This window comes from Acanthopagrus latus, chromosome 24 (assembly GCF_904848185.1).
Source record: "Acanthopagrus latus isolate v.2019 chromosome 24, fAcaLat1.1, whole genome shotgun sequence".
Lineage (NCBI taxonomy): Eukaryota > Metazoa > Chordata > Actinopteri > Spariformes > Sparidae > Acanthopagrus > Acanthopagrus latus.
The window spans coordinates 6667043-6694181 of NC_051062.1; the positions used below are offsets into that span (position 1 = coordinate 6667043).

Sequence of the window (27139 nt, forward strand, 5' to 3'; positions counted from 1 at the left end):
TTTGCAACATATTACAGTTTAATAGTGCTAAACTAACATACAGTTCTACTTGGCTTCTAAAACTCTATAAACTACAGCACAAAAAATGCAGAATTTGTATTTTTAACTGACTGCAGTTGTCAGTATTATAATGTTGCTCTAAGAAAAAACTGTAGCTGTGCTTATACATGGATCTGTGTGGGCGGAGGGATAACGAATTTCCAGGCTTTGTAAGTGCACAGGAAAAGAGCTTACTGGTAATTTTGAGTGGGTGGGAGGGAGGCTTACCGGTGGGCGAGAAAGTAACCAGGTTTTATTTTACAGAAGAGGCAGGGCAGGCAATGCAGAGTCTTGTATGGGTGAGTAGGATGGGTATAACGCTTACTGGTATTCCTGCAATTGTGTTTGTTCATGTGTGAGATGTGAGTGCACAGAGCCTATTTGCATTTCAAGAAGTGTTCGGGGGTGTTTTGCCTATTCGCAGTCCTCCGCTGGTGAAGGAGAAGTTCCCTCGGTGACTCCAAGTTGCTTCAGCCTGCTCATCACTCTTTGTCCCAGGTGGTTGAACTCAGAGCTGTAGGTCGCCTCCATCTGAAGCTCCCTCTGGTGCCTGTGACAGAGCAATTTAACATTACAGGTGGAAGGACAGAGGAGTTACAATGGGTTTGAAGGACTGACTGTGAATCTTCATAAGGCATCCAAACCGCATTCAATTTAAGCTCTAATGAGCAATATTGTTGATTTTTAGTACTGATTAAAATACAGCATTAAAATCATCACAATCATTTTCTGCATTTCAGTTTTCAGATTGATTGTTGCCAAATCCTGTATCAGTTTGTCAAAAAAAAATTAAATGTCACAACAAAAAAATCTATCAAATTCCTTTAAAAATGTATGATGAAAACACATTCAAATGCAGAAGTAAATTGTCAAAAATTAAAGTGATCTCGAGGTCTGATAAAAGGGTTTAAAATCTAGCCAGACCAACCAATGCCAATAACAAATGTGGCAATCAGAGATATGACAAAGATATGTTTAAGATTACAGACAAAACTCATCACATAAAACGATGCTATGTGTTGAAACTTGTATTTTAAAGTAAAAAAAGTATGTATTGCTGTGATCCTACACTCTCACTGAAGTTACACAGTGCAGAAACAAGTGATCTGGGCATTGTTGCGGTATTTAGCAGTGTAATTACATTAGAATAACAGCAACGTTTAAAAGTATGATGACAGTATGATGCACATGATGACTTTATTCGACAAAAATGCATCTTAGCTTACATAAAAGGTCAGTGAACTTCTGTCTCTTCGCTATGATTATGCAAGGCTGAGACCTCAACCATGAAACATTCTTGATAAATGTTCAGAGATAATGATATAAACAAGCTAGACTTTCTTTTTATGTTACAGTGTTACAGCTCTGCAGGAAGCCTTTGTTGGGAAGCACTCCAGGTACACAATTTGCACATTCATTAACTTCATGTTTGGTTTACTCTAAGGACTTCCCCTCTTAAAACTCAAGTACAACATGTTTATAGCTCTGCCAAAGAACAGCATCTGTCATATGCGTGTGTATAAGCGAGCATTCATCCTATTTATAACATGGGAAGTGCTACACATCATGCCAGCAAACTCACCTGGCTGTTGTTTCTCTGGTGACGTTGCTATTGGAGACAAGAGATTCCTCAGCCAAGAACTGTGCTCTTATCATCTCTGGCGTTAGCTGGACTCCCGAGTCTTCACACCTGCACACACACACAAACACACAAGACACACATGAAAGCAACAATCTTACTTGAAACCTGACAGAAAAGGCTTCCAACAAGATAATCAATAGATGTCAGTGCTGGATGTGTGCTTACGGTGTGTCCATTGGTGGTGGTGGATCATGAGGAGGGCCAGTGAGAGGTGGAGGAGCAGTCAGTGGAAGGATATCTGTGCTGTAATCCACAGACCTACAGAGGAGACACACATACACACTGTTTTTTCCCCTGAGGAGCCAGACCACACATTACCAAATCAAGATAATGGTCAGATATCTACTTTGTCTGACTTAGATGAAAAGACTGCTTGGGGTTGTTTGGTATCTCAGTTTGAACAGGAATGATAAAAGCACTCCCAAGTCAAGGTTGATATAACTTAGGGGCAAAACGAATTAAAACACTGACAAGCCACAGGTTTGCTTTTGATGGCACCCCTGTTCTAGCCCCTGGGCTGAAAAGAAAGATCATATCAGTAGCTGTATGGGAACAAGGACAGCTACGTATACAGTGTGTAACAAACATGGAGAATCAGTCACATTGTGCAAATGAACATGTCACAACCTGGGCAAGGTTGCACCAGCTAATGCTAAATCCAAATTCCCACACAAGTTTTGTGTGATATCCTTGCTAAGTTCTTAGCAACAATACACTGAATACAACAGCTGTCTCAGTATAGCTCTGTTTAAAGCAGTAATACATAATAATTTTAGTTGCGAACTTTCAGAAATTTACTTTATCCACTGAATGTGAAAAGATAGCAGTTTGGACATGGTGATGTCTGTGTATTGGGCTGCAGAGATATCCACTCAAGTTCACTCAGATGTGAATTATGTTTCTCTTTCACTTCTCAAACTAAATGTGTCAGATATAAGCAGCAAAAGCGAAAGTTAGCTATCTTAGCACCTAGCAGTTATTGGGTGCAAGACTTTTTTTGACCACTTTGGGTTTGAAACACAACTTTGACATATTATAGCTTTTTAATGCATAACATGGCAAACTTGTTAGGAATTCAAGCTCTTTTAGCTCAGATTTTGGTCTCAACCGTCTCCAAAAGAAATAACTGGATTTAAGCTGCTTACTGTATCTCACAGCCAATTCTGGCTTAGCAGATAGGTCTCGGTATAGCTGGCTGCCTGTTTTTTTATGTCTGTTGCCCTGTTGCTTTTGCTTTTTTTTCTCTTATTTTATCATGGTGCACTTTTTGAAGTCTGTTCTCAAAAGGTGCTTTATAAATAAACATATTATTTTTATTATTCGTGTTATTATCATTAACGAACACTGGGTTTTAGGAGCCATTTTCCTTGAAAACAGCTGCCTGCTGCAGCCAAAAATATACTGAGAATGAACCAGAAAAGTAAAGTTGCAGGCTGTGCAGCTAAACAATGAGCTGAAATTCACTATAAATCTCAATAAAGCCAGAAAGAGCTGCAGATGCTATGGATAATTCAGCTCCCACCGGCTCCACAGAAATTTACATTTTCTATGCTATAAAAAAATTACAGTACAATGTGCTGTAATCAATAACTCAATACTAAATTAAAAATAAAAATTCTAATTAAACTCATGTATAAAGGGTTTAAGACTCTATGGAGTCGCAGAGAGTTACTGTTTTAAAGTTTGGTGGTTACTGGATTCAGGCACTGTGCATGGGGAAAACCCTACATACACATACATACACATTCTTCTGCTGTCAATTTAGTGTCATTCTTATCTTCTGTTATGGCCAACTGACATAAATCATTTTGTTTGTGTTTGAAAACTAGCCAGAATCCAGAGGGGCAGTGATCGAAAATTAGTAATACTGAGCAGGGAGGCGAAAATCATTTCTCGAATGAAAAAAGGAGTACATATCTAGAGATATCCTGCAGATCAATGCTGACAGGCAGAAAGAGAATACTGTTCCTTGCAAGGCGGCTGATTATGTAACACATGGAAGGTGAGGAGAAATGGGAAGTAGACAGAAAGGTGAGGAGAGAGAGCCGCGGCAGGGTAAGACTCAACCCACGCAATCGCGAACACATCATGCGAACAGTGGTTGCACAGACGACTTAGTCATCTTGTCAGACAGGGATTTAAAACTGTTTCAGATCTCTTGGGGAACATCGCTTCATTAGCTCTGCAACCTTACATGTCTATTACGCAAGACAGATTATAATGTACATGAGATCATTTTCGGGGGCGGCTGTAGCTCAGCGGGTAGAGCAGGTCGACTAGTGATCGAAAGGTCGCTAGTTCAAATCCCGGCACCGGGCAAGGCTAAGCTGCATGTCGAAGTGTCCTTGAGCAAGATACTGAACCCTACATTGCTTATCAGTGAGGGCCCTGCGATGAGCTGGCGACTTGTCCAGGGAGTACCCTGCCCTCGCCCTGAGACAAGGCTGGGATTGGCTCCAGCAGCAACACCCCGTGACCCCATGGAAAGGGATAAGCGGTTACGGACAATGACATGAAATGACATGAGATCATTTTCTTAAAAGGGCCAGAAAGTGAGTTTTTTGCATGTAGGAGTGGGATTTGTTGTGACGGGGTGCATAAAGACAAGGTGTATCACACGGAAAAGCCCCATGCATATCATAATTTAATAACTGTCCATTTAGGCTAAAGACTGAATAAATCATCATTTCACAGCGTAAGTGAACAGTGTTCAGAGCTCTTTGCCTCCATATGACCTAGATTCAGCACACACTGACAGTATCTCACATGAGGTGCACAACAGTACCACAAGAAAGGAGGATGTTTCTGTATTTATTCTGTATAATACTAAAACCAAAGTATCTTAAAGTACGTGACACACAGACAAGTCACTGCAGGAATATCAAAGCAAATCCCTCCAATCCAAAACTACTAAAAATGTGGCTATTTGCATTGCAATCGGGTGAAAATGTGTTGTTGTTTTTTTGCGTGAGAATCTAAAACTTGTGGGAGAAAACCAACCTCTGCACTCAAAATTGATTTTGGAAATTCTACTTCAGGGACTATTTTTACCAAGGTAGAAGTGATGAATACAGGAAGAACACAGCTACTGTACAGCACTCACGTCTTTATCGAACCTTAAAAGAATTTAAATAAAAGTGGTTTAGTGCATAAAAAATTTAATTAAATCAGAATCATTAGCTGAGGTGTTGTAAACGTACAACCAAGCACACAATTTAACTGTCTGCAACCTGGCAAGTGCTTCGAGATATGTGGACGGGGCTCGGACATTCATTTTTTATAAGGCGTGTGTGAGATGATGAATGTAATGTAAAAGCTGTTAAACACTCACGCTGCGTCCTGGCAATTTGACAGGCGGTGTGGAGAGGGTATGGCCAGTTGTTAATCTAATAACATGAGCTTGTGTCTTATGAACCTCTCTCATTAAACCAGTTAACCAGTTAAATCATTGATTGATTGGATGTGTTTGTGGGAAATGACTCATTGGTCAAATCAACTATTTGACCAATGAGTAAGACACACTCCCCACTTGTCATTTTAATTTTATTGGAGTGGCTGGAAAAGCTCTGATGACATGACATGACATTGCATCTGGCCACAACAGTGTCATGGGTTCAAATTCTTCCATGGGCTGGAAAGATATGGACAGCGGAAGTAAACAAAATCCACTTTGTAAACAAGTCATGTAAACATGTACTAGTGCTTTTACATTATGGAGCATGGGAACCTCTTTTAAATTTCCAGGTGGCTGCTGTCAATAATATGAAGGCATTCTGATGGTCTTCTTCAATTAATCAGAGGATAAATCCTGTTAGAACAGGCACAACTTTATACTCTACTCAGTGATGAAGTTATTTTCTGACCTACCTGCGCATGGCACAGTCACTGCTGAGGACAGGCTGGTTGGACAGACGGTAGGAGGTAATACAGTCAAAATTCTTCTGTGTCATTAGCCCTGTGATCACCTCCTGTGGCTGGCGATAAAGAAGAAGAAGAAAAATCAGTCCAATCAGATATAAAACAGGAAAAGATCACTCTTATTTCAGAAAGGCCTGCTGTAATTACTAAAACTCAGTCTGGCAACTAAACGAATCTCAAATGATAAATATGATACTTGGTTGAAGTGCTTGTAGCATAAGGCTAAAAGCATTCCAAAGAAAATCACAAACTGCAATTTACCTTGTGGTCCAGGAATTTCTTCTGATTGTGCGTCTTTAAGCCACACACATTGCCTTTACGGATTGTATACCTGCATAAGAAGAGCATTTTCTTTTTTGAGTGTCTGGGTTTGTTTAAAGAACAATCAGGGGCCCCATTTCAGAAGACCCTTCTTAACTACTTGTCCTAGGATGGTTCTGTAAATACCTATCCTCAGAAAGGATTTTTTTCTCATTAATTTAGTCAGGAAACATGTTTCTATTATACCAATCATCATGTTATCCTAAACTAAGTTCAAACAGGATTCAAAGTGAGGAAGTTTCTGCAATGAGGCCCCTGGTGTGTAGCTGGGTAAGGTATTACTACAAACATGTATTTACTAACATGTTGTTGTTACCTGGGCAGAGGGCTGAGGTGGAACTCTAGGTCGCTCTCCATGTATTTAGGGATCGGTTTGTAAGACTGCAAGCCTGGAGCTGGGTTCTACAGTGTATGATGGGACAAACACAGGGACAATAGTCACTTAAAGATACTGTCACACCGATATGCATCATGTATGTGCAGAAAAAACAGCCTTACAAAAATTCTAAGGGGGTGTGCAGAAAGAGCCTGTTCATTTTCAAATTGCTCATGCTCCTCCCATGCTTTGGGCTCCCCTGTGGAAAATTTGGCTCCAACATCTCTGAACTCAATGGACACCAGCTCGTCCTATGAAAAAATTAAAAAACAAGTGATTGACAATTTATATTATGGATGAATAATTGGCTCTAATATTAGCTAAATCTCCACTGCACTGCATCGTTACCAGAGCTCCGGTGCGAAGTTGTCTCGCCAAAGTAGCGGGGATACAAGAGCTAAAGGCATCCCAGGCTGACACAGGCTGGTAGCCCATAAGCTTATAATGCTGAGGAACCTGTAATGACAAAACAATACCAAAAAATAATATGGCTCCAAAAGAGAAATGGCTTATAGACTGACTTATTGAGAGATGAAGCACCCACAGAGCTCTCGGATTACAAGTGTGTTTTAGGGCATGGTGTGTAGTAAATAACTTGAACAAAGTTTGAAGTATATCTGATTTGTAAAGCCACAGGGCTTCTCTTCTCTTGGAGACAAAACATTATTGCATTCATATCACGCAGATATTCATTTACAAATTCACAGATACAGAGCGTGAAATGTGTCATCAAATAAGCAGACTATCATACACAGAATTCACTGATTATACTGTATTCTTCTTACACTGTCGCATTTTCTTGGATCACTGCTGGGCAGTTGTGGAGGACATGCTTTTAAAATTAAAAACTAAATGTAGATGAGTAAAAAGCTCTAAATATCTCTCTCTGAAATGTATCAACAAGTGCAGTCCTTTTCACCACTGCTGCTAGGTACACATCTGTTGATGTATAGTCGTGATGATCAGGTGGTGCAGTAAATACCTACCTGAAGCTTGAAGAAAGGAATATGTGTTGTCACAGTCACATTAATGGGATCCACGGGCATCATTGCCAAATTACCAGGAGCCTGGAAATATCAAGGAGACAAATGGTATTGTTTGTTCAGTTGAAAACAGAGGCTTCTTCTCTGCGGGGCTTCAGGAAAATGGAAGATTTAATCAAAGTGTTTGAACCTGGGCCTCTTCTTTGATTCCTTTCAAGGGACATTATGAATTATTGTGAATGAAATTGTTCCATGTGCAGGACAATAAACCAGCACTTGCTTACTTGGGAAGTGGTTGAACTATATTGCTGAAAGCCTCCTGCTTGCAACAAACATAACTAACAACTTGTAATGAGCAATAAGATTATGAAATGATCTCACCAGTGGGTCATCTTCATCTGAGAAAATGGGGAAAGTAAATGGACAAACTTGTTCTGGCATGATCTTTAGATCACATGTCATCTCCGCTTCCACTGAAAGAAAAAGGCACAGTTCACACATGAATAAAGATATCTTGATTTGTAAGTTGTTGGTTGTTGGGTGAGTAAGAAATGTATGACTAAATGCACCATATATAGCCTGTCCCCTAAGGTGGGAATGTATGTTCCAAGAAACTCATAATAACCCAGAGGGGCTTTCATTACAACATTTCCCCTCTAGGAAAGAATTCAATTAAGCACGCTTTACTGACACGGCATAATGAGATTACTTCTGAATGAGGAGATCAGTGGATAATCAAAACCTTTCTCTGACGAGGGCAGGTTCCTCATACTGTCTACAAGCTTCTTCAAACAGGTCAGTCTGCGGTTCATGCGACATCGGATCACCATCTGGGGGGCAAGAGGAGAACAGGGTGTTACTGGACATTCACAGCCACCTCTTCTATTCCCAAGAGAGATGTCAGTGAGAGATGTCACACTTTTCATTTGAAGAACTGTTCAGCACAACTACTCCAACTGCTACTACAGTCTTAAATATTTAAAAAGGTCCAGTGTGTAAGTGTGTCATAGTAATGTTTTCACTGGTATATCATCATATAATCACCTGAAAATTAGAACTGTGTTTTTGTGACATTAGAACAAGCCTTATATACCAACAGAGAGAGCAGGCCCTCTTTCATGGAGGCTGCCATGTTTCTACAGCAACCAGGAATGGACAAACCAAACAATGGGCCTTTTAGTTTTTAGCGGCCACTGTATGTTTATCTTACACGTTTGGAAGTGGAGGATTAGGCGAAGGGTATTCAGTTGTTTGGATTTTCATCAGCAGTGTAAAGTTGGCTAAACAACAAACCTTGTGTTCTGGTGCTGTAACAGCAGGTGAGGAAGGAAGCTAGTTGTTAATAATGCAGCCGATCAAAACGAAAAGTGATAGTGACCAGTAGTTCATCGTCTTCGGATGGCGCTGTTCTCTCAGGCGTATTCAAAAATACAATGTATAAAATGTGCAATCGACTGCCAAAGATACTTAATCTTCATCATACTACCCACCACAGTAACGTACAGGTATGGGCAACACTATTATACATTTAATAGTGACTCCTGGTTTAAGTTTTTTTGTTCATAACTAACAGAATTTTCTAAAGAATTAAACATAGAAAAAAAATTGTGTACACTGTGATTTTTGGTGATCCTTGTAACCCGACATCTGTTACGACGAGCCTGACATCCTTGCTGACCGATGACTGGAGTAGAGGCCGAAAAGTCAAGGACATCATCCTCGACTCTGACCAGTGAAAACAGGTTGGAGGTGGAGCAAGTCCGCAGAATTTCAAAAAGACTGAACCATTCTCATAAATTATGTCTGTCAAATATCACAGCAAACATCACTCTCTTGATTGACTTGTTTTGTAATTGCTGTATGAAAACAGCAATTAGAATGGCTTGTAGAGTCAGTCAGACTTCTTCCTTCACTTAACTTGCCTCGAGGAAGACACAAGCATGCTCCTCCTATGGCTTTAAGAGAACATGTCAGTTTGCTCAGCAGTCATGGGAAAGCACTGTACCCAGGAAAATCTACTGTAAAGAATATTATACATTTAGTGTGAGGAGTTCACACATGGCTGCACTAAAGGGACAGGGCCGCAGGGACACCGGTCCTCTCCTGAGGGGAAGATGAAAGTGTGATGTATATATGTATTTGTGCAGCTAGGAAGATGCTCATGCATGTGTGCATCAGCACATGTAGCTCAGTGACTTTACAGTACTTTGATGATGGGTGTACCTTGCGCGCTGCCTGCTGGAACAGTATGAGGGCTCTTTGTCTCAGCTCCCACTGGAAACTGGAGTAAGACTTGAAGGATGGGGCTCCCTCGTGGGCCTAGAAGAGGTTAGAGAGACATTTATAGCTGACTTTCATATGCTCGTTTGGCTTCGTTACATTGAGTGAATATGAAAAGGGCCATAAAGCGAAATTTCATGAGGGCTCAGCTAGTACTTAAATGGAAAAAGATAGAAGGACAGTTAAAGTTAGATTGAATTAAATTGTAAGAGGGGGCTGAATGCAAAAGGATTCATTTAATGTAAGACCACTGAGCAACAGTTTGTCCAGTTGAATCCTTCATCTCCAAAGAAGAATAAAAGAAAATGTATCATCTAGAAGTGTTAAGACTCAGGAGACACATAATCATACACTTACCAAGACTAAATATGGATCTATTCACCAAACTGAACATTATCCACGCTGTAGTTTTGCAGCCAAGGTATATAAGAGTCAGGTTTTGATGTGGAGAGACATTAAGTTTGACACATAAAGAAAGAAGGTGTGATTTAGTTACCCCCAAGAGCAAATCTTTTCAATTTAAGATGCTTAAGTCATCACTCCCAAAGGTTTTGCCAAAATGAAACCCAAGCTTACAATTGCTACATAAAACTATCCAAAATCTATCATGTTCAGCAATAGATAAGTCAACCAAGGTCTATAACAGCAGCTATTTTAAACAGACGACAAAAAAAAGAGACGTTCTGAGAAAATGTGAAAGTTCTGAGTCATACTGGTGAATGACTGAACACACCACAGCAGAGGTTTACCTGTCCTGCTTCACAAAGCACTCGTCTGGAGGACAGTTTAGCTTCTCCAGCTGCAAAGTCTTCCTCGGGCCTCACATCTCCCCTTTTTACCTACAACAGAAGCAGTAGTAGCACATAACAAGTAAAAAATGTAAAGTAAAAAGAAGATTATTTGTAGAAGACACAAACACTGAAATTAGAATTTTAAAAGAATTAAAAGACGTCTACAGCTATGCTAGCAGCTCTGTGAGGCTGTACTCAGACACAGGGGGCTTCCAGCTAATGTGCTAACATCAGCATGCGAACAAGTGGATGTTTACTGTGTTCGTCATGTTATTTTGCCATGTTAGCATCAATCATTAGCCAATTAACGCTTATAAGTCTATTCTATGTGAAACTCTTGCTGCATTTAACTTCTGTGTTATAAGGCACGTTGACCTTGAAGTTAATTATTAACATTATTAAGAAGTAGCTTACTCTCAGATGAGGGGCAGGAACTGCCACTACAGCCGCTTCTTTTTTTAATCACATAAAAGTTATGAATTCAGATTTCTTGCACATGCACAGCATTTTACAGTGTGTCACCTTGTCAGAATTGGCAAAGAATCTGCTGAATAAATGTTACAGGCCTGAAAGCAGATTGGTATATGGCACAAAAGCAAAAAGTGGATGCTAATGTTTCTATTTTTGCTGAACCCCTTAAAGTTCTGGATATGACACACAGCGCAAAAAACTCCTCCTCTTATCCTCTATAGGAGGTCAACTTGAAATCCTTTGGTTAAAGAGGCAGGAAGGATTAAGCTGACGGAGGGCTATATCTCTTAATGTTAAAAAAAAACAGCAAAATTGACTACAAATGCTGTGAATGAACGTCTTATTTGTTTGTAGGTGCGCTATATCAAGGTAATACAACATCATGGCTTTCACAAAAAAAAAAAAAATCTATTAATAACAAGAATTCCAATGCCCCAATTTTTGTTCTAGCAGCTATATCATCTTCAACCAACACAAGATAAAATGTGATGCAAACAGGGAAGGACAGATTATTTGTAGAGTTACTCAAGTTCTGGCCTGCATTAAAGTTTCCAAAGAGGACCTATAGAATAAGATAGTAGCTCTTCCCATCATAAAAACAACAGAGTTCCCATACGAGCGTGTAAGCGAACAGCGTTATGGAGGAGGAAGCATGAGTGACTTATAAGCAGTGCAGGTGAAGAGGCGACGGGGGAGGAAGCGCTGTTAAGTGTCGGTGAGAGTTCTGTCAACTACTCAGATAACTTTGTGAGGAACCGCTCTCACATACACACACACACACACACACAGACTCATATATCAAAACTGATGTTACCTTGGCTGAGTCTGCACATTTCCTCTGTGACTCAATAAAATAAATCACAAGGCAGCGTGTTTTTTTTTTGTTTTTTTTTCTAAAGGATGAAAATCACAGTGTGGATCTAATAAAGCTACCACTGAATCAGGGCAGGACATTTGTATGCACATCTTGTCTGGCGTCAGTGATTATCTACCAACACGTTCAGTAAATGTCATGTTGAATGAAATGGGAAAACAAATTGTACATGGAAATATCCTCCATAAGGCGAGAAAAATCTGCTGTACTATAAATAATAATTATGGCAGTCAGGATTTGACCAGCACACACTGTAGAAGGTAATAATTTCCAACCATTACCTAGCTCTGGTCCTTTGTTTTAGGGCTTTTGATCCCTCCGACTAAGTTTATTAACAGAAGCAGACCCTAAAGAGCAGTAAACCTTAAAGTAAATCAGAGGGTCTGATTTGGTTCATTCACCATCATGGTCAACAGTTGGAGTTACAGTGGCTTTAACTCACAGCTCACAGAGACAATTATGGTACTTTAGTCGCTTTACTGCCAGATTGGGGGCAGTTTGCATAAACAAATGACACTGAGTCACAACAGAGTCAAACATGATATGAATATTTTTAGGTTCAGTGGATACCATTATCTGTGATGTGATGTCATATCAAAGGAACATACATAAATCCGCTTACGAATCATAGAAAAAGATGCTCCTTTTAACTCCAGTTCTTGCCTGAGGATCATCATGTTTTTCCATTTTCTTCAGCATCAGAGGAATGCACTGATAAGTGTTTGAACATTCACTGCAACAGGAGCTGACAATAGCTAATTTGGCATACTTTCAATGGTGCCAATTTGACATTCAACCAATCTTAGCTTATAAACAGTTCGACATAATCAACGTAAGACAAAGAATAATAAGAGGTGGGGGCCTACATCAGACTATAAAACAATTTGCTGTAAGAATATCAATGTGCAGCTTCCCTATTTTCACACCGACTGATGAAGCTTACCAAGTATTCATGGAGTGCAATCTCTCTCTCCTCCACTACCTGCCTCCTGGTTTGCTCTGACACAGGGTCCTTTCCAAGATGAACTTTCCTGTATGAAATGTACATATGATTTTTAATTGAAAGGGACACTATGTAGTTTTGCAGGAGTTCATTCTAAATTACCATCTGGTGTGGTTGGCTTGCTCCTCCTTCATGTTTTGTTGCACTTTTTTCATGAATAGGGCTTCCTTCATCTGCTTGCTCTGTAGACCAACCATACTGCCACAGGAAATGGCTGAAGTGGGGGGCAGACCGGGAAATAATAGACAGGAGACATACTTTGTCATTAAAGTTGGAGAGGATATTGTCCAAAGGGAGAACATAATACAACAGTTTTTTTTAGATTTTTTAGCTTATAGCAACAGGTTTGATGAGGTGAGGCAAAAATACCATAAAGGGTGAAGAGTTAAATCATCCACCTGTACAGTATCTACCTTCCCTCAGGTCTTTAGAGCTGAATTTATTGGTGTCTTTGATCAGCATCTTTGCCACCCCTGCAGGGGTACAGACGTCTACCAGAGCCTTCAGTCCAGTCTGAACACCAGCTTGGTCTCTAAGCATCTAGGGGACAAACAAGAAATTGATCTGCATTACAAGAGAAAAAAGGAGATGTGACAAATAGGGAACCGAAACAAAAAAAATTCCCCAATGAAAGAGTTTTCAGTTTGTAGGAGAAAAAAGCCCCTTATGGTCAAAAAAGTTGGTAAAAGGAAAATTAGATTCTTTCTTCTCTTGTCTTGTTAATCAAAAACGAAAACCTGAATTTGAATTAACTGATGTAACAGACTAATAAGCACATCTTACATTGTACTTATATAAAGACCTTTGCATTTTTCATTAAGGTACAAGACAGTTTCTCATTACTATTAGCATGAATTAATTAACCCCTTAATAGAGCAACCACCAACTACTATTTTCCTGCATTTCACTTTACATTACATCCACTACCTTTGATTTGTCAGCGTCCTTGGTTGACCTGGGTTTGGATTTACGTTGAGCAGGTGCTTGGGTTACAGGTGAGGGTCTTTTGTGTTCTGCAGGCACTGCATCTCCCAGCTCACTATCATGCAGAAAAAGTTCAGAAACTGAAACCCTGATGGAGTAAAAGGTGTTTGATTTATGACAGAACTGTACAATAACAAGGCCCAAAATAGATCGACATTTCTTCAAGTAATTTGAGGTTGCAAATTCAATGCAAGTAAAAAAAAGCAAAAAAAAAAGCATTGCAAGCCATGGCCCATAGAGCTGACTTGACACTTCTCCGACAGTCAACAAAAGATTATCAAAGATGTTAAAATCTCACTGAGCAACGAGCGAGCGTCAGGCACTGGTTCAAGCTGTAAAAACATTGGCTTGAGCGCGCATTTCTTAATCTCTTACTTCACATTACTGCACATATCTCATCTTTTATTTGGTTCCACTGCAGGGAACAACAAACAGAGGGAGAAGGTTTTATATGCTAAACATCCATCCAGAGGCATATCCATCTTGATATCACTGCACCAGCTACCAAGCTATTTTCATGAATTATTAACTTTCGGCCGAGATAACACCAAGACAGTGCAGTGGATGGAGCTGCTGCTGTGTGATGGATAGCACTGTCTTTCTCATGGGAACAGAATTAAGCATTAGAAAAACAAAGAAAAACAAATGGGGAACCTGTGATCAGACCACAAGGCCATTTTCTCTTCATCCAGTTTGATGCATTTTTTTCCCCCTCGAATGAACCACCTAGCTGGGTTAGTGTGCACTGATTCTACTACAGCTGAACATTTCTTACTGAATGTCATTAGAACTCTGAGAATGGGTATCAACGTGCGGACCTAGAAAATCAACAGTTCCATATGAGATGGTGCTGTAAGATAAGACAGCTTAGCAGCGAGACAACATGGTGCGTTGTAGCACAGGGAAAATACTTATACCTTAAATGGAGATATATGGTATCTGTGCGCAGTATTGCTACAGGTAGTGAATTCTTAGTGCTCAACAATCACTAGCTCTAATTACCCGCAGGCAAGGTGAGGGGCTGAGCTCCCAGTGATGGTACAGAGGTAGGGTTTTGTATTGAACTGTGCGATGACCAACTGGATGGTGACCTGAGAAGTCTCATACTGGAAAGGACTATAGGTCACATTGATCCTGACTTCACCGCTGGCTGGTATCACACCTAGAAGAGAAAAGGGGAAATACTATATGAATAGAGGGTGTTTGTGTTTGGCTTGCATAGGGCAGTAATTCCCAAGCAAGGGCAGCATACGTTATGTCTGCAGTGAGATGCCGATTACAGCTGGTTAAATGCACACAATACACAGTCCCACGTCAGTTGTAACACCTGAACACGACTAGTGGCTAATGAGAGCGTGGTTGAAAGCTAAAAAAAAACCATATAAACAGTTGTAATAGATCTGTAAAAGTAATGAATAAAGGGTCAAATGTGTTAATTTACAGTACTGTATATACAGATATAAAGCTGAAAAAAAAGCTGAAAATAAAAATCAGAGTTGAAACACTTAGCTAAGGGTTACAGATAAAGAGATTAACTAATTAGTAATATATATATGCAATTGAAATAACAAGCTAAATGTAATGGATAAATGGTCAAAATAGTTAGCTAAATGTACTGCCTACACTACTAAACTTATAAGCCAAAAGTAATTACTATAACAGTTGAAATAGTTGGCTTAGACTGACATATAAAGGGGTAAAATAATAAGCTAAAAGGTAAATAATTCAAACAGTTATCTAAAGTTAAGGACACAAGGTCAAATTAGTGCACTAGTATTGGATATACTGCTCAAATTGAAAGTCAAAAGTTATTAAAATGAAAAAAAAATTGAAATGGTTAGCTAAAGGTTATAGATAAAGGGACAAGACAAGACAATTAGCAAAAAATAATGAATAAACATATTTATGAAATATATCTTTGAAATATATATTGAAAAATTTGTAAGCCAAAAGTAATTAATAGAAATCTTGAAATAGTTAGCTAAAAGTAATGACTGAATTGCTGAACTAATTAGCTAGAAATTGTGTATAAACACTTGAAAAGTTATCTTAAATTAAACGATAAATGGTTAATAGCGTTAGTCAAAAGTACTGTAATGGATAAAATGGAAAATCATCCATCTCCTGCTGCTTCTGGGCTTGTAGTAGAAGTACAAATTTGATTAAAAACCACTTAAAATGACCGATGGGCCGAGAAAGTGTTATAATTCTGTCCCCAAAAATAATATGATTTCGAAATACCACTGTTGACAGCTGTGTGACTGAGCGCTTTTACACTGTGAGCTGTAGTCCTTGTAACGTAGCCATGATTTATTGTGCATGGGGAGACGTAAAAATAAAGCACAAAAAGCAGTTCCAAAATAAGAAACTCATTTATATCTCTTATTCTCATTCCAGGTTTGTACAGAATCAAAGCTGCAGTTGTAATTCAAATCCCAAGTGCTGGTTCCGCCATGTGTTATGATGCTTCCCAGACCATGAATACTGCTTAGTGTCAGCGTCTGGAAACTGGAGGCATCCGTCAAGTTCTGGTGTGACTTGTTTAATACACAAAACATACCAGTCCATGCTTTTGAGCATATGCAGCTCTCCCGGGGGTCATGTTTTTAAATCTGGCAGCCTAAATGAGAACTATTATAGAAAAACTAGTTTAGCTGAAGAGGCTAATTCTGAATTGCTGCATTCTTAATTTGTCACCATTTTTGTTGTTAAATGAGATTATTTCAGTGGTTCACACCTGTGAGGGGCTGGATGGAGAAGGCTTCGTGAGGCTGAACAACAAACACCTGAAACTCGAAGTCAATGGGGCAGCTGCATCTTAGAGGAATAGCATGGCGGACACTGGAGACAGGAGGGAAAAAAAACAAAACAAGATGAGATGATTTTTTTATGATTTGACACCAACGGGTGAAAGGAAGCATGCTTGGTTATATGGAAGAATACAAAGAGACAGACGAGCCCCGAGGCAGACGGGAGGTCAGCGAACAGTCCGCTGAAGACCCCAACACACACATGCAGTGCCCTACGCACACACACCTTTGCCCAAGTGGAACGGCTGGTAGGTCAATGTGAGGAGGGATCTGCAGGTCATCGATGACAGGGTAAGCATGAACTGGAATTAACAGGTTCTCTTCCCCCTTAGAAGAAAGAGTGGAGTAGGGTTGAATAAACAAGGAGAGAAAGTATAGTACAGAGGAAAGAAAATAACAGATACGAGAGGTGACATCCAACAGCTTTTCACTGAATGCCTATCTTTTAAAGACGTAGGTGTTAAACAAACGGTATTAGTACGCTGCAGGGGACCCCGGACAAACTGGTGGATCCTCACCTTGCAGTGAACCCGAATGCAGTCATAGAAGTATCGCCACTCGTCAGGACAGAATCTGACCTTCAGTGCGTAGGCGAGGCCCGGGATGAGTCGATACTTCAGAGACAAACAAATTGCACAAGGTTGAGTCTTCAGAAACAAAACTGATTCCACTAACAGATAAGAGGACTCACAATATTTTATTCAGGTCAGCAGTTTGTAATGAGATTTTTTTTTTTTTTTTTTTTAAAAGTACCTTTTTGGTGTAAGATGTTTGGAAGTGCTTGGTTTGGGTGGGGATGATATGAATATTCATGACTTCAGATGAGACGTTGATTAGTTTCTGAGGGAGAGGAAGAGGAAAGAAAAGATTAATTCATTTCAATCCAATCATGTGCACTTGAGAAAACTATTTCCATATTCTTGATGCTTGCAACCCAGCCTACAGTGCTTCATCACCCAAACAGGGTGGAAAATTAGTGCCCATTCAATTAAATCAAGTTATGGAAATTACGATGGGAAAGGATATTTAATATTTTACTGAAATGGTTTATCAGCTTTTGGTGGGTGTCTGTCTGGCCTTTACTACACTAGGAAATTCCCTGGACAAGGCGTCAAGAGATTGTGTACTCATGTGCAACACTGGATTAGAAATATGACCAGTGACCCTTCACTACTTCGCCTAATAATGAGTGCAATAGCTGCTATTTCTAGCACAAAACCCAACCGGGGGCCAAAGCCTACTCCCTGTCTAAAGCCCTGGGATGCTGCATTCAGCTATGGTTAAAAATAATCCTGACCATCAAGAGACCGAAGACCATCTTTGGAATATAAATACATGACACTTAAGTTTATCACAGGCTTGTCAGACACATTGAAAATGTTTCCTTATGGATACTTTGAATCTTCAATAGCTTTAAAATGCTAGAGCAGGCACAAAGTATGCACTCAACCAGGAGCTTTACAGACAACTTAACCTCTTCCTGAACCAGGCCATTGTCCTGATGATTCACATAAACTTCTGCCATAATAGCCCCGATCAGTGCCGTAACTGTCTAATGACCATAATAAAACAGACTGGTACATGCTGGCCTGTCATGATGACTCGCCCATATTTATATAGCACCTGTCATACAAAACCAAATCAATGTGCTTTACATGAGACTGAAATGGAAAATGGAATATTAAAAAATAATGACAGATTAAGACTCCAGCACATCATGACAGCTCGAAGATATGGGTGGTTTAAATAGATCAAAAATAAAAGATAACAACAGCAATACAAACGTCTGTAAAATAATGAAATACTACTACTAAAAATATATGTTTTAATCGAAACATTCATAAAATAAACAAGAGCTATAATGCTAAACAGTAAAAGGCTGATAAAACAACTACTGTTTATTGACTATTAAGACCATTTCAAGTCACTGATATAATATTATAATAGCATAAAATTGCAAGTAAACACTTTTAAGTGCAATTCTCTTTTATGTTGGCGATATTCTGAATATATGTCACAAGAACACAAGTAAAGGATATCAAGGTTAGCAAGACTGACTGAGGTAATGTACATACATTGATAAGTCAATAAGATATGTGCGTTAAGCTGTATGACAGGCCAAGGTGCAAATATGTCTCTCAGTGACAGTGAGACTGTTATGTTTACAATAAAAAGGTCCCAAATCCAAAAATCCAAGCAGACAGGTTGAAGCAACAAAAAGCAGCAACCCAAGTGCAAAAAAACACAAATGAGGATGACAGGAGGGACACAAGCAGCAAAGACAGATGAGACAGGAGGAGCAAAACAGGACCGGGGAGCAGACACTGAAGGGGCAGACGAACTGACAACAAGCCAGGGAACACACTTGCACTAATTAGCTAATGAAACACAGGTGAGCACAGGCAGGGCAGAGACAGAGAGAGGAAGCATGGAGCTAAAGAGGACAGGTGAGAGAGAAAGCTTCAAATAAAACAGGAAACGACTAAACTCAAAACCCCGACAGAGACAAAGGAGATGATTGAAGTGACACAAATCTCCCTTTAAATGAACAGCAGGTGCTTCAGTGTGCAGCAGGAGGCATGCCTAATGCCTGCCAATGTTTTTTGAGGAGCCACTCAGTCTGTATCTATTATCATGTCTTTATTGTTCTTATTTAATTGTTGTTTTTTTTTAACAGCAAGCGTTTGTGGCCATAAATACTGAAAGAAAATGGAGTTTTTTGAATATCAATCCAATGTAGCCTGCCAATGGGACAGTGGAAGTTAATGGCAAAAACTCCAGGAATATTAAATGTTTGGCAGCGTTTTCCTTACCAGGATCTTTATGTAATCCTTCTCCAGCTCGAACCCACTGAAGTGAAGCTCTGGAGGCTCTGCTTGGATCAGACTGTTGCTTTTCAGTTTGGCATATATTTCTGTGAGGGAAACAAGAACATTTTTTTTAATGTAATAGCAGGAAGCTGTTGGAATGCAGGTTTTTCAAACCTGCAAAGGAGGTTCTCAGTACATCAAGTGGGACTCAACCAAAACAACAGAGGCAGCAATTGAAACAGAGGAATGAGAGTCTTGCTTGTTACTGTAAGGTTAAATACATGGTGTTATTGCTAACAGTATAAAAACTATATTAAAGCATAATAACAAAGGGTCTCAGAGGTCATGTTTAATATATACTTGATTCCAGTAGGTGATTGGGAATGTTGTCTCTGCTCCTGCTCTCCTCCACCAGCTGGCTCAGGGGCAGAGGAGTCCCCCTCCTGAGAGGCTCTGAGAGGCTCCGCGGGGCAGAGAGGGCCACCTCCATCCTGGCAAAAGGGTTAGCTCTGGCTCCTCATGAGAGAAATGACAGAAGGCTGGAGGACAGTGAAGGACAGAGCGGCATGTTGGGAGACATCGCGTTTGTAAACCTATGAATCTGTAATCTGAACAACAAGAGGGAGGACATGGAAGGACAGCAGGCTGTTTCCGTGTGTGCAATCTGTAGAGTTGGTTCAGTGAATTCAATTTGTGTTCATGTGTTTTCATACATTTACTGTCATGCTTTGAGTGAAGATGCAGGAAACATTCACATTCCCTTCACCTATATTATATGTGAGCTTCCTGGTTTCACCAAATTCATAAAAAGTAGTTATGTTATGATATGTTACAGTTTTTGACATAAGCAGCTTACGTCAACACTATTTTAAAAATATTAAAGCAAGATATAACCACAAAAAGACATATATGACCATCTATTAAAGCTATAAAGGGATTACCTCTTCACCTCTTCACCTGGGACTGTAATTATCAGGTGCGTAACAACTGTTAGCAAAGAGGCTACAATTAGCAAATAACACAGGTGCTATTAGCTAACTCATTAGCTTAATTTTACTTACTTAATTAGATGCTTCATAACAAGAGTTTTATCAGCTTCTCGCGTAAAACAACTGCACTTCAGAACCCACTCAAATTTTGAGACAATGTCTTCGGTTTGGTTTCTCAGACAAAAACAGGCTTCTTCCATGTATATTCATACCAGTGGCATTTCGTTTAGGCACCGTGTTTTGTTGATGGGAAGGACCCCGCCACCAAACATGGACGTTGCTATGGTGACACTGAGGGGGCGGGGCTAACGTGCTTTGGGCGAATTCGATTTGTCGGCTGAGAAGCTGCGTCAAAGCAACCGAAACGAGACCGGAAGCTAACCATTCGACCTGCACAATACAAGCACAAACTACTAATTTAGTGTTGTGTCGTGCTACATTTTGTTTAAAAACGTACAGTGAAAACTCATATGAATTGGAACTTTGTATACTATAACCATATTACTCGATGTACTCACCGTTTTGACAGCAATGCACTGTATTTACGCTCACCGGTGACTTTATTTTGAAAGTCACTACAGGATCTGTCAGTTATATTATGGCTACCGTGACAAGCCCTTATCAAATTGTTTTGAACAATACAGTGCATAATTATCGACACCCTGAGAGGGCCTATGTTTGATTTTCAGACCTCGTATATCTGCTGGATGGCAGGTGCTTTTCATTCTAATCAGATATGCTGCTCGAGGTGTGGACCCAGGCACCTATCTTGATCAGGAAAAAAAGGAACCAGTCTGACACCATGAAAAAAGTTGGACTTATTGGAGTGCTGCTGTTATCGCAGGTGAGAAAAAAAAATAAATGTTTAAATCTGTGAAAAAAAATCTTAAGAGTGCTAGTACATTATTTTGTCTTTGTTCGCAGGCAAAGTCGTCATCAGAGTGTCACCCTCATGGTCACATACTGAAAGAGGAGGAAAAGTGCATGAAAGATCTGCTGCTTTTAAATTCATACAAAGCAACAGGTGAGTAAAAATGTTGCGAGTTTTAGATCTTTTGTGTCATGTAACGCTTTTGTAGTTGAATAAGTCAAGGTATTTGCTAAGTGAACATTCGCAATAAAACAAATGTTGGTGATCCCTGATGTGAAAGGAAATCTGTGAATAAAGTCTTTTTAACTTGTCAAATTTGATGCAGCGTTCTAGTGACACCTAGTGGCCGTATAGTATAATGCATCCTGAAATCCAAAGGAAGATTAAAAAAAAACTTTGTACTTTATATTTGACAGAATAATTTAAATGTTATATTTAAAGGATAAAGTTTATTCCACAGTTATTGATTTTGAAATTAAAACATCACATCGGATCCTTTGTTTTTTTCCATCATTAACCTTTTTTTAATTTGCATGGACTCAAATGAAAGCAAAACATTTCTTCCATCCTTGTTCCATGTTTACAGAAAACAACATCAGTGTACACTGTAAGGGAATGTGGGATGACCTGAACTGCTGGCCGCCGGCCTCCCTCGGAGAAACTGTCTCTCAGCCGTGTCCAAAACATGAGTTTTTCAGCTCAGAGGGTGAGAGGTGACACACGCACTCCCATTTACACCCAGGCACCCATTATCTTTAACACATTACACTAGTTAATTATTGGCCAGGAAACAGATTTGTTTATTTAAAGAACTGAGACAGCTTCTCCCTCTCAGGTTCTCTACCCAAACATTCAGCCATAATACACCTGTGTACACAGAGGCACCAGGAAACACACTGGAGTGCTAAATTCACGTACGAAGATGAGGCTGGTAGATATAGTAATAATTCACCTGAAGAACCGGAGGTTTATATAAGCACCTGAAGAGGGAGAGCAATGTTTTTTTGCAAATTTACTGTCCAATAAATCCAAGCTTGTAAACACAGATTGACATTTATTATTGTTTAGTGTGGCTCATTGACATTTAATATTGTTTAGTGTGGCTCACACACACCCAGAGAACGATGGCCGATGTCTGATTGTATTTTCTATGCTGCAGGTAAATTGCATCGCAACTGCACCGCTGATGGCTGGACAGACCCGCTCGAGCCACATGAAGACGCATGTAGCTACACTTACAATGACACCTTTCAGTTTTTTGGAGAGGTTGGTGTTAACTTATAATTTCCATGTAGACCTGGGGCTAGCATAAGTGCTAACTCATTACAGGTTATTAATGGCAGCGGTGTCAGTCTTCTCCTCTAACTCATTCTTTTCCTCCATCCATTGAAACATGAATAATACTGCTTTGCACAAAGAGTCTAATAGATGTCATGGAGGAACAATGTAAATAGCTGATATTCTTTTAAGTCTAGACTCACCCCGTAATTGCTCATTACACCTTTGGCATTTTACCAAACCCCTGAAATAAATTAGATGTCTGTCCCCCATAAGCTACACTCACTTCAGGCCAAGTTTCTGTCTTAAAGACTTGAGCCTGAGCCAGATCCTGGACCGAAGTACTACATAGATAGTGAGAAATTACTGTCAGCAACTGAACGGTGCATATGCTTCAGATCACTGTGAGCAACAAAATTTCCTTTAGGCTTATCCAGCTCCTGCACAGTTGCCATTGAGGTGAAATGGTCGATATGTTGTGAAATCATGCTGTCTTCGAGGTGATAAAGTGACGTTATCCTTTCATTTGATTAGTCCTCAGATTCTCATTTGTATTTCTCCTACGTGAAGACCATGTACACGGCTGGATATGCGCTCTCTCTCATCACTCTCACCATCGCCATCACCATATTCTGCATGTTCAGGTGAGAAACAGTTTTTTTCCGATCACATTCGCTCTCCTTCAGCCATAAAGACGTCTCCATATCGTAGATGTACACTGAACCTGCCCTGAAAACTGACAAATTGTGCAGAAACCGTAAGCTGCGAATGTTAATTCTACTTCAGAAAGCTGCACTGCACAAGGAACTACATCCACATCCAGGTGTTTATCTCCTTCATCCTGAGAGCCATCTTCATCTTCATCAGAGACTCTCTGCTCTTTAAAGATGAAGAGCTCTACCACTGTGACTACTACCCGGTATGAATGGGGGAAAGCTTTCCCATCCTACTCTTCCTCTGATGATCAGATGCACACTTTAGTCTACTCCATACATGCATTATACATTTACTCTCCATGAGAAAGATGCAGCTGTTCACCTGTTAAAATATTAAACATATAGAGCATGCACAGACGAAGGCAGGATGGATGGGGGGTGGACATACTGATGTGTTATTGCAATCAGTCTATGGTAATGTCAGTGTCTGATGAAAAACAAGACTACATGTTACAGCTATGCTAACAGCTCTGCTAGGCTGTACTTTAGTGCTAAGGCTCCTTCAGCTAAATGCTAATTGTATCACGCTAACATGCTCACATTTACAAATTTCACCCTCTTTATTTAACCAGCCGGTATGCAAACATTTGCTTATTAACACTAAACGCAAGGTGCAGCTGAGGCTACTAAAACTGCGGATAGCTTAGCATGTATTCGATCATTAAAAGTGCATTATGTAAGAATATGTAAGAACATGTCAAGTTCATATTCAACTGCTGCTAACTGTAGCTGCTGTTAGCTAGTAAGCGCAATTAGCTGTGCAGCTAGTGGTCCAGTTGAGCTTTAAACCACTAGCACAGTTAACGCTGGACCAGACTGGCCGGTGCTACCGGTCAGCATGCTAACTGAAGTTAAAAACGACATTTCTGTACATTTTGGTGATCATTTTTTTTATTGTTTTCAACTAAAATCTTACATATTGCAGTTTATATTTCAGTGTGGATTATGCAAATAGATGGACCAAGCAATTAATGGCAAATTATACCAGAAAAGACTGAATGCAGTAGAAATGTTCTCCCACAAGATGGCGCTGGTTAACTTTATTAAGGAATCAACCAAACACTTCCCTTGACTGCATGCTCACAGAAAGATGTTATTTTTTCAGAGTGCCAGATGAACTCACCCTCTCTCCCCTGCTCAGGTGACGTGTAAGGTCGTGCTGATGTTCTCCAACTACTCCATCCTGGCAAACTACAGCTGGCTGCTGGTGGAGGGCCACTTCCTCTTCACCCTGGTGAACCGCTCCTTCTTCTCCCTGAAGAAACACCTCACCTGGTACATCATCCTGAGCTGGGGTAGGGAGCCCAGTTAACACAAATTCACATATTCACACCTCACTACAGGCGATGCCGACTCTGTGTCTGTTCAGATTTGACAGTGATGCATTTCATCACACAGGTGTACCGTTGATTGTCATTATCGGCTGGGGGTGTGCCAAGTTTTTTTATGAAGATGAAGGGTAAGGGCAGTAAAAATGTGTGTCATTAATTCATTTGCAGTTACGAGATTATCAAAGTGTCTGATTTAAAAATTCTTTCTTATGTCATTGTCAAAGCTGTTGGGAAACCAGGAGACATCTATGGATTTGGTGGATACTTCGCGTGCCAGTTCTTCTGACGATATCTGTAAAAAAGAAAAAAAAATCTCTTCTACTTTGTTTAAACCTTACTACAAAATGTATCTGACATTTTAGGGAACATTTATTCCCTCAAATAAGCAAGTTTCCCTAAGACACTGATCTCACAACAGCGGTGTTGCTGGTTTTAATCGTTTCAGATGAATCTCATCTTTTTCTTGGGCATTTTGAGGATACTCGTGGGGAAGCTCAGGATGTCAGATGCGCAGAGGAATGAATTCAACCAGTATAAGTGAGTAGTGATCACACCTGCTATTGTTGCACTGCCATACTTTCAAGCAGTCTTTGAGGAATTGGCCATAGCACAGGAGAGTAATGATTGTTTGTATTTGCTATGTTCATCCAAGTAAGAGTGTTGTCATTTTTTTGGCTTCCACCAGGAGGCTGATCAAATCCACATTTTTCCTGGTGGCTCTGTTTGGTCTGCATTACATCCTGTTTGTCTTCTTACCTGTTGAAGTGAGCAGCACGGTGTTTAAGATAAGGACCTTTGCAGAGCTGGCTCTGTCATCCACACAGGTAACTCGTGATGGAGATAGGAATGCTCAGTCAACTCAGAATGATAAGACTCCACTCACAGTCTTGTCTCTCTTCACATCTCTAAGGGTTTCGTGGTGGCCGTGCTCTACTGCTTCATGAACGGAGAGGTAAGAGCCGGTTAGCCAATTAGAGCGTCACATCTGGTTTTGAAAGTGTGGACCAAGTTGGGGTTCAACGGCGTGTACATTTCCAGGTGCAGCACGAGCTTCTGAGGAGGTGGAGGAGATGGAGGCTGACCCGGCACCTCCCCAGTCGGCGCAGGCAGCATCACGGCTCCATCAGCCACAGCGGGTCTCCTCACACGCAGGTCTCACTGCTGCCCTGCCCTCCAGGCAGCCCGGCGACCAGTGGACTCCCGATGGATACCGTGGAGATGTGATTCGAGCTGGGATTGGCTCATTTGCGCTCTCTCTCTTTCTCTCTCTCTCCTTGTCAATGCATAATGGAGTCTGGCTTGGCGCTGATAGACAACGAGTCCACAACTGCAGCTTACGTGTTCTAAATCCTGAAGTGTTTCTATTTGATGACATAAGGATGTAAAATATACTGTAGAGACACCGCCCCCCCAAAAAAAAGGCTGGTTCTTACCAGGTTAATCTTTGTTACTAATTAAAGCTGTGTGTAATGTAAGCTTAAATCTGCAACAGTCCAAGTCAACACCCCACCCTGAACGTCTGCTGCCAGACTGGACTGACTTAAAAAAAAAGCTCATTCAGTGCCTAGAACCGGCCCGATGGTCAGAAAAGTAGCCTAATTTTTAATTTATCAGGTCCACCTTGCTACAACTAAGGAATATTTCAATGGTCAGTTAGCAGTGAAACTGTTTTGGACAGCTCTCCTTGTATTTTCATTTTCTAACTTGTTGGGTTTTGGCTTTGTTGTTTCGTGGAAAACAACAGAAACAAGCAAAGTCTGAGGCCCAGAGAACAATATCCTTGATAGCTCGTCCTGTACAGTGTTGAAACTTTTTGTGTGAAAATATGCATTGTATTTGCACTTGAAGGAACAGTTTGCCTTTTTTCGTTTTCTTTTAGAAAAACACTTTTATTTGTTTTCTTGGGCAGTGTTAAATGACAACATCCATGCCAGTCTTATGTCTGTATGCTACAGATGAAGCTTGAGACAGCAGGTGCTTAGCTTAGCGTGTAGAGTGGAAATGGGAAACAGCAAGCCTGACTGTGATAAAAAAGCAGGTTGGCAGATTGTTTTCCATTTTGACAAGCCAGGGATGATCCCTGCTCTCACTTTTGCTATGTAAAGCTAACCCCCTGCTGGCTCTAGCTTCAAGTCAACATTGCAAACATACAACAATGCTCCTGGCAAGAAATAAAGTGCATTTAGAGGAACTCTACAAATCGATTCCATATTTTGCCTTCAGCTCCTCGACCAACTTAATGTAGGCAGCCATCGCTTCTTCTTTGGATAATCCTGTTGGTTTAGAGATGGGAACAGACCAGACACAATCATTTAATTTCTGCTTTTTTATTTATTTATTTAATTATTTTTAGACATGGTGACAAATTTGTTTTAGTTTTTTTTTTAATTTTAGTATTAATTTTTAAACTGTCCTTAACAGATTGTTTTATTTTTTTTAATGCTCAACTGCATCAATGTTCAACTCATTCAAGTGTGTTTACAGGTCGTAAAACTACTGCATATGTGAGCGAGTGGTAGAAAGCCTTTTGTGGCTCCAGAGGAAGCTGCATGTAGTCAGATAAAACATGCCACAAGTAATGTCACCCAGTGGCTGAGTTGCATTGTGGGTAAAGTAGGCAGCGGGTCTTGAAAAGAAAGACGGTGAAGGTGA

General features: G+C 40.2%; 3 protein-coding genes across 9 annotated transcripts in view; 1 reads left to right on the forward strand and 2 right to left on the reverse strand.

Annotated features, from left to right (window-relative positions):
* Positions 1–20634, reverse strand: cfap221 (cilia and flagella associated protein 221). 6 transcript variants are annotated; one of them, XM_037091486.1, is made up of 25 exons: positions 20504–20634; positions 19663–19841; positions 19306–19406; positions 17246–17332; positions 17011–17106; positions 16719–16819; positions 16420–16523; positions 14685–14844; positions 13626–13737; positions 13112–13238; positions 12801–12912; positions 12639–12726; positions 10309–10398; positions 9503–9598; positions 8022–8109; positions 7661–7752; positions 7283–7363; positions 6645–6752; positions 6419–6547; positions 6237–6322; positions 5861–5930; positions 5549–5655; positions 1847–1939; positions 1622–1729; positions 1–589 (listed from the first exon to the last, which is right to left on the reverse strand). In XM_037091486.1, the coding sequence occupies exons 2-25, from the start codon at positions 19790–19792 to the stop codon at positions 454–456; spliced, it is 2502 nt and encodes an 833-aa protein (XP_036947381.1). In that variant the 5' UTR covers positions 19793–19841; positions 20504–20634; the 3' UTR covers positions 1–453. The 6 variants fall into 6 exon arrangements, with proteins under 6 accessions (XP_036947381.1, XP_036947377.1, XP_036947378.1 ...); XM_037091482.1 differs by having other exon boundaries at positions 20364–20569; XM_037091483.1 differs by having other exon boundaries at positions 19663–19910; positions 20364–20569.
* On the forward strand, positions 18874–26683 carry LOC119015480 (secretin receptor). 2 transcript variants are annotated; one of them, XM_037091512.1, is made up of 14 exons: positions 18874–18939; positions 20981–21135; positions 21216–21315; positions 21749–21868; positions 22322–22428; positions 22975–23084; positions 23227–23359; positions 24298–24451; positions 24555–24615; positions 24712–24781; positions 24933–25024; positions 25173–25311; positions 25398–25439; positions 25526–26683. In XM_037091512.1, the coding sequence occupies exons 2-14, from the start codon at positions 21028–21030 to the stop codon at positions 25709–25711; spliced, it is 1422 nt and encodes a 473-aa protein (XP_036947407.1). In that variant the 5' UTR covers positions 18874–18939; positions 20981–21027; the 3' UTR covers positions 25712–26683. The 2 variants fall into 2 exon arrangements, with proteins under 2 accessions (XP_036947407.1, XP_036947409.1); XM_037091514.1 differs by lacking the exon at positions 18874–18939 and adding an exon at positions 19841–19955.
* LOC119015489 (acyl-CoA-binding protein-like) overlaps positions 26637–27139 on the reverse strand; it is a 2109-nt gene continuing 1606 nt past the window's right edge. The window contains exon 4 of the mRNA XM_037091530.1: positions 26637–26760. Coding sequence (XP_036947425.1) covers positions 26681–26760 — 80 coding nt within the window. The 3' untranslated portion in view covers positions 26637–26680. The remainder of the gene's footprint in view (positions 26761–27139) is intronic.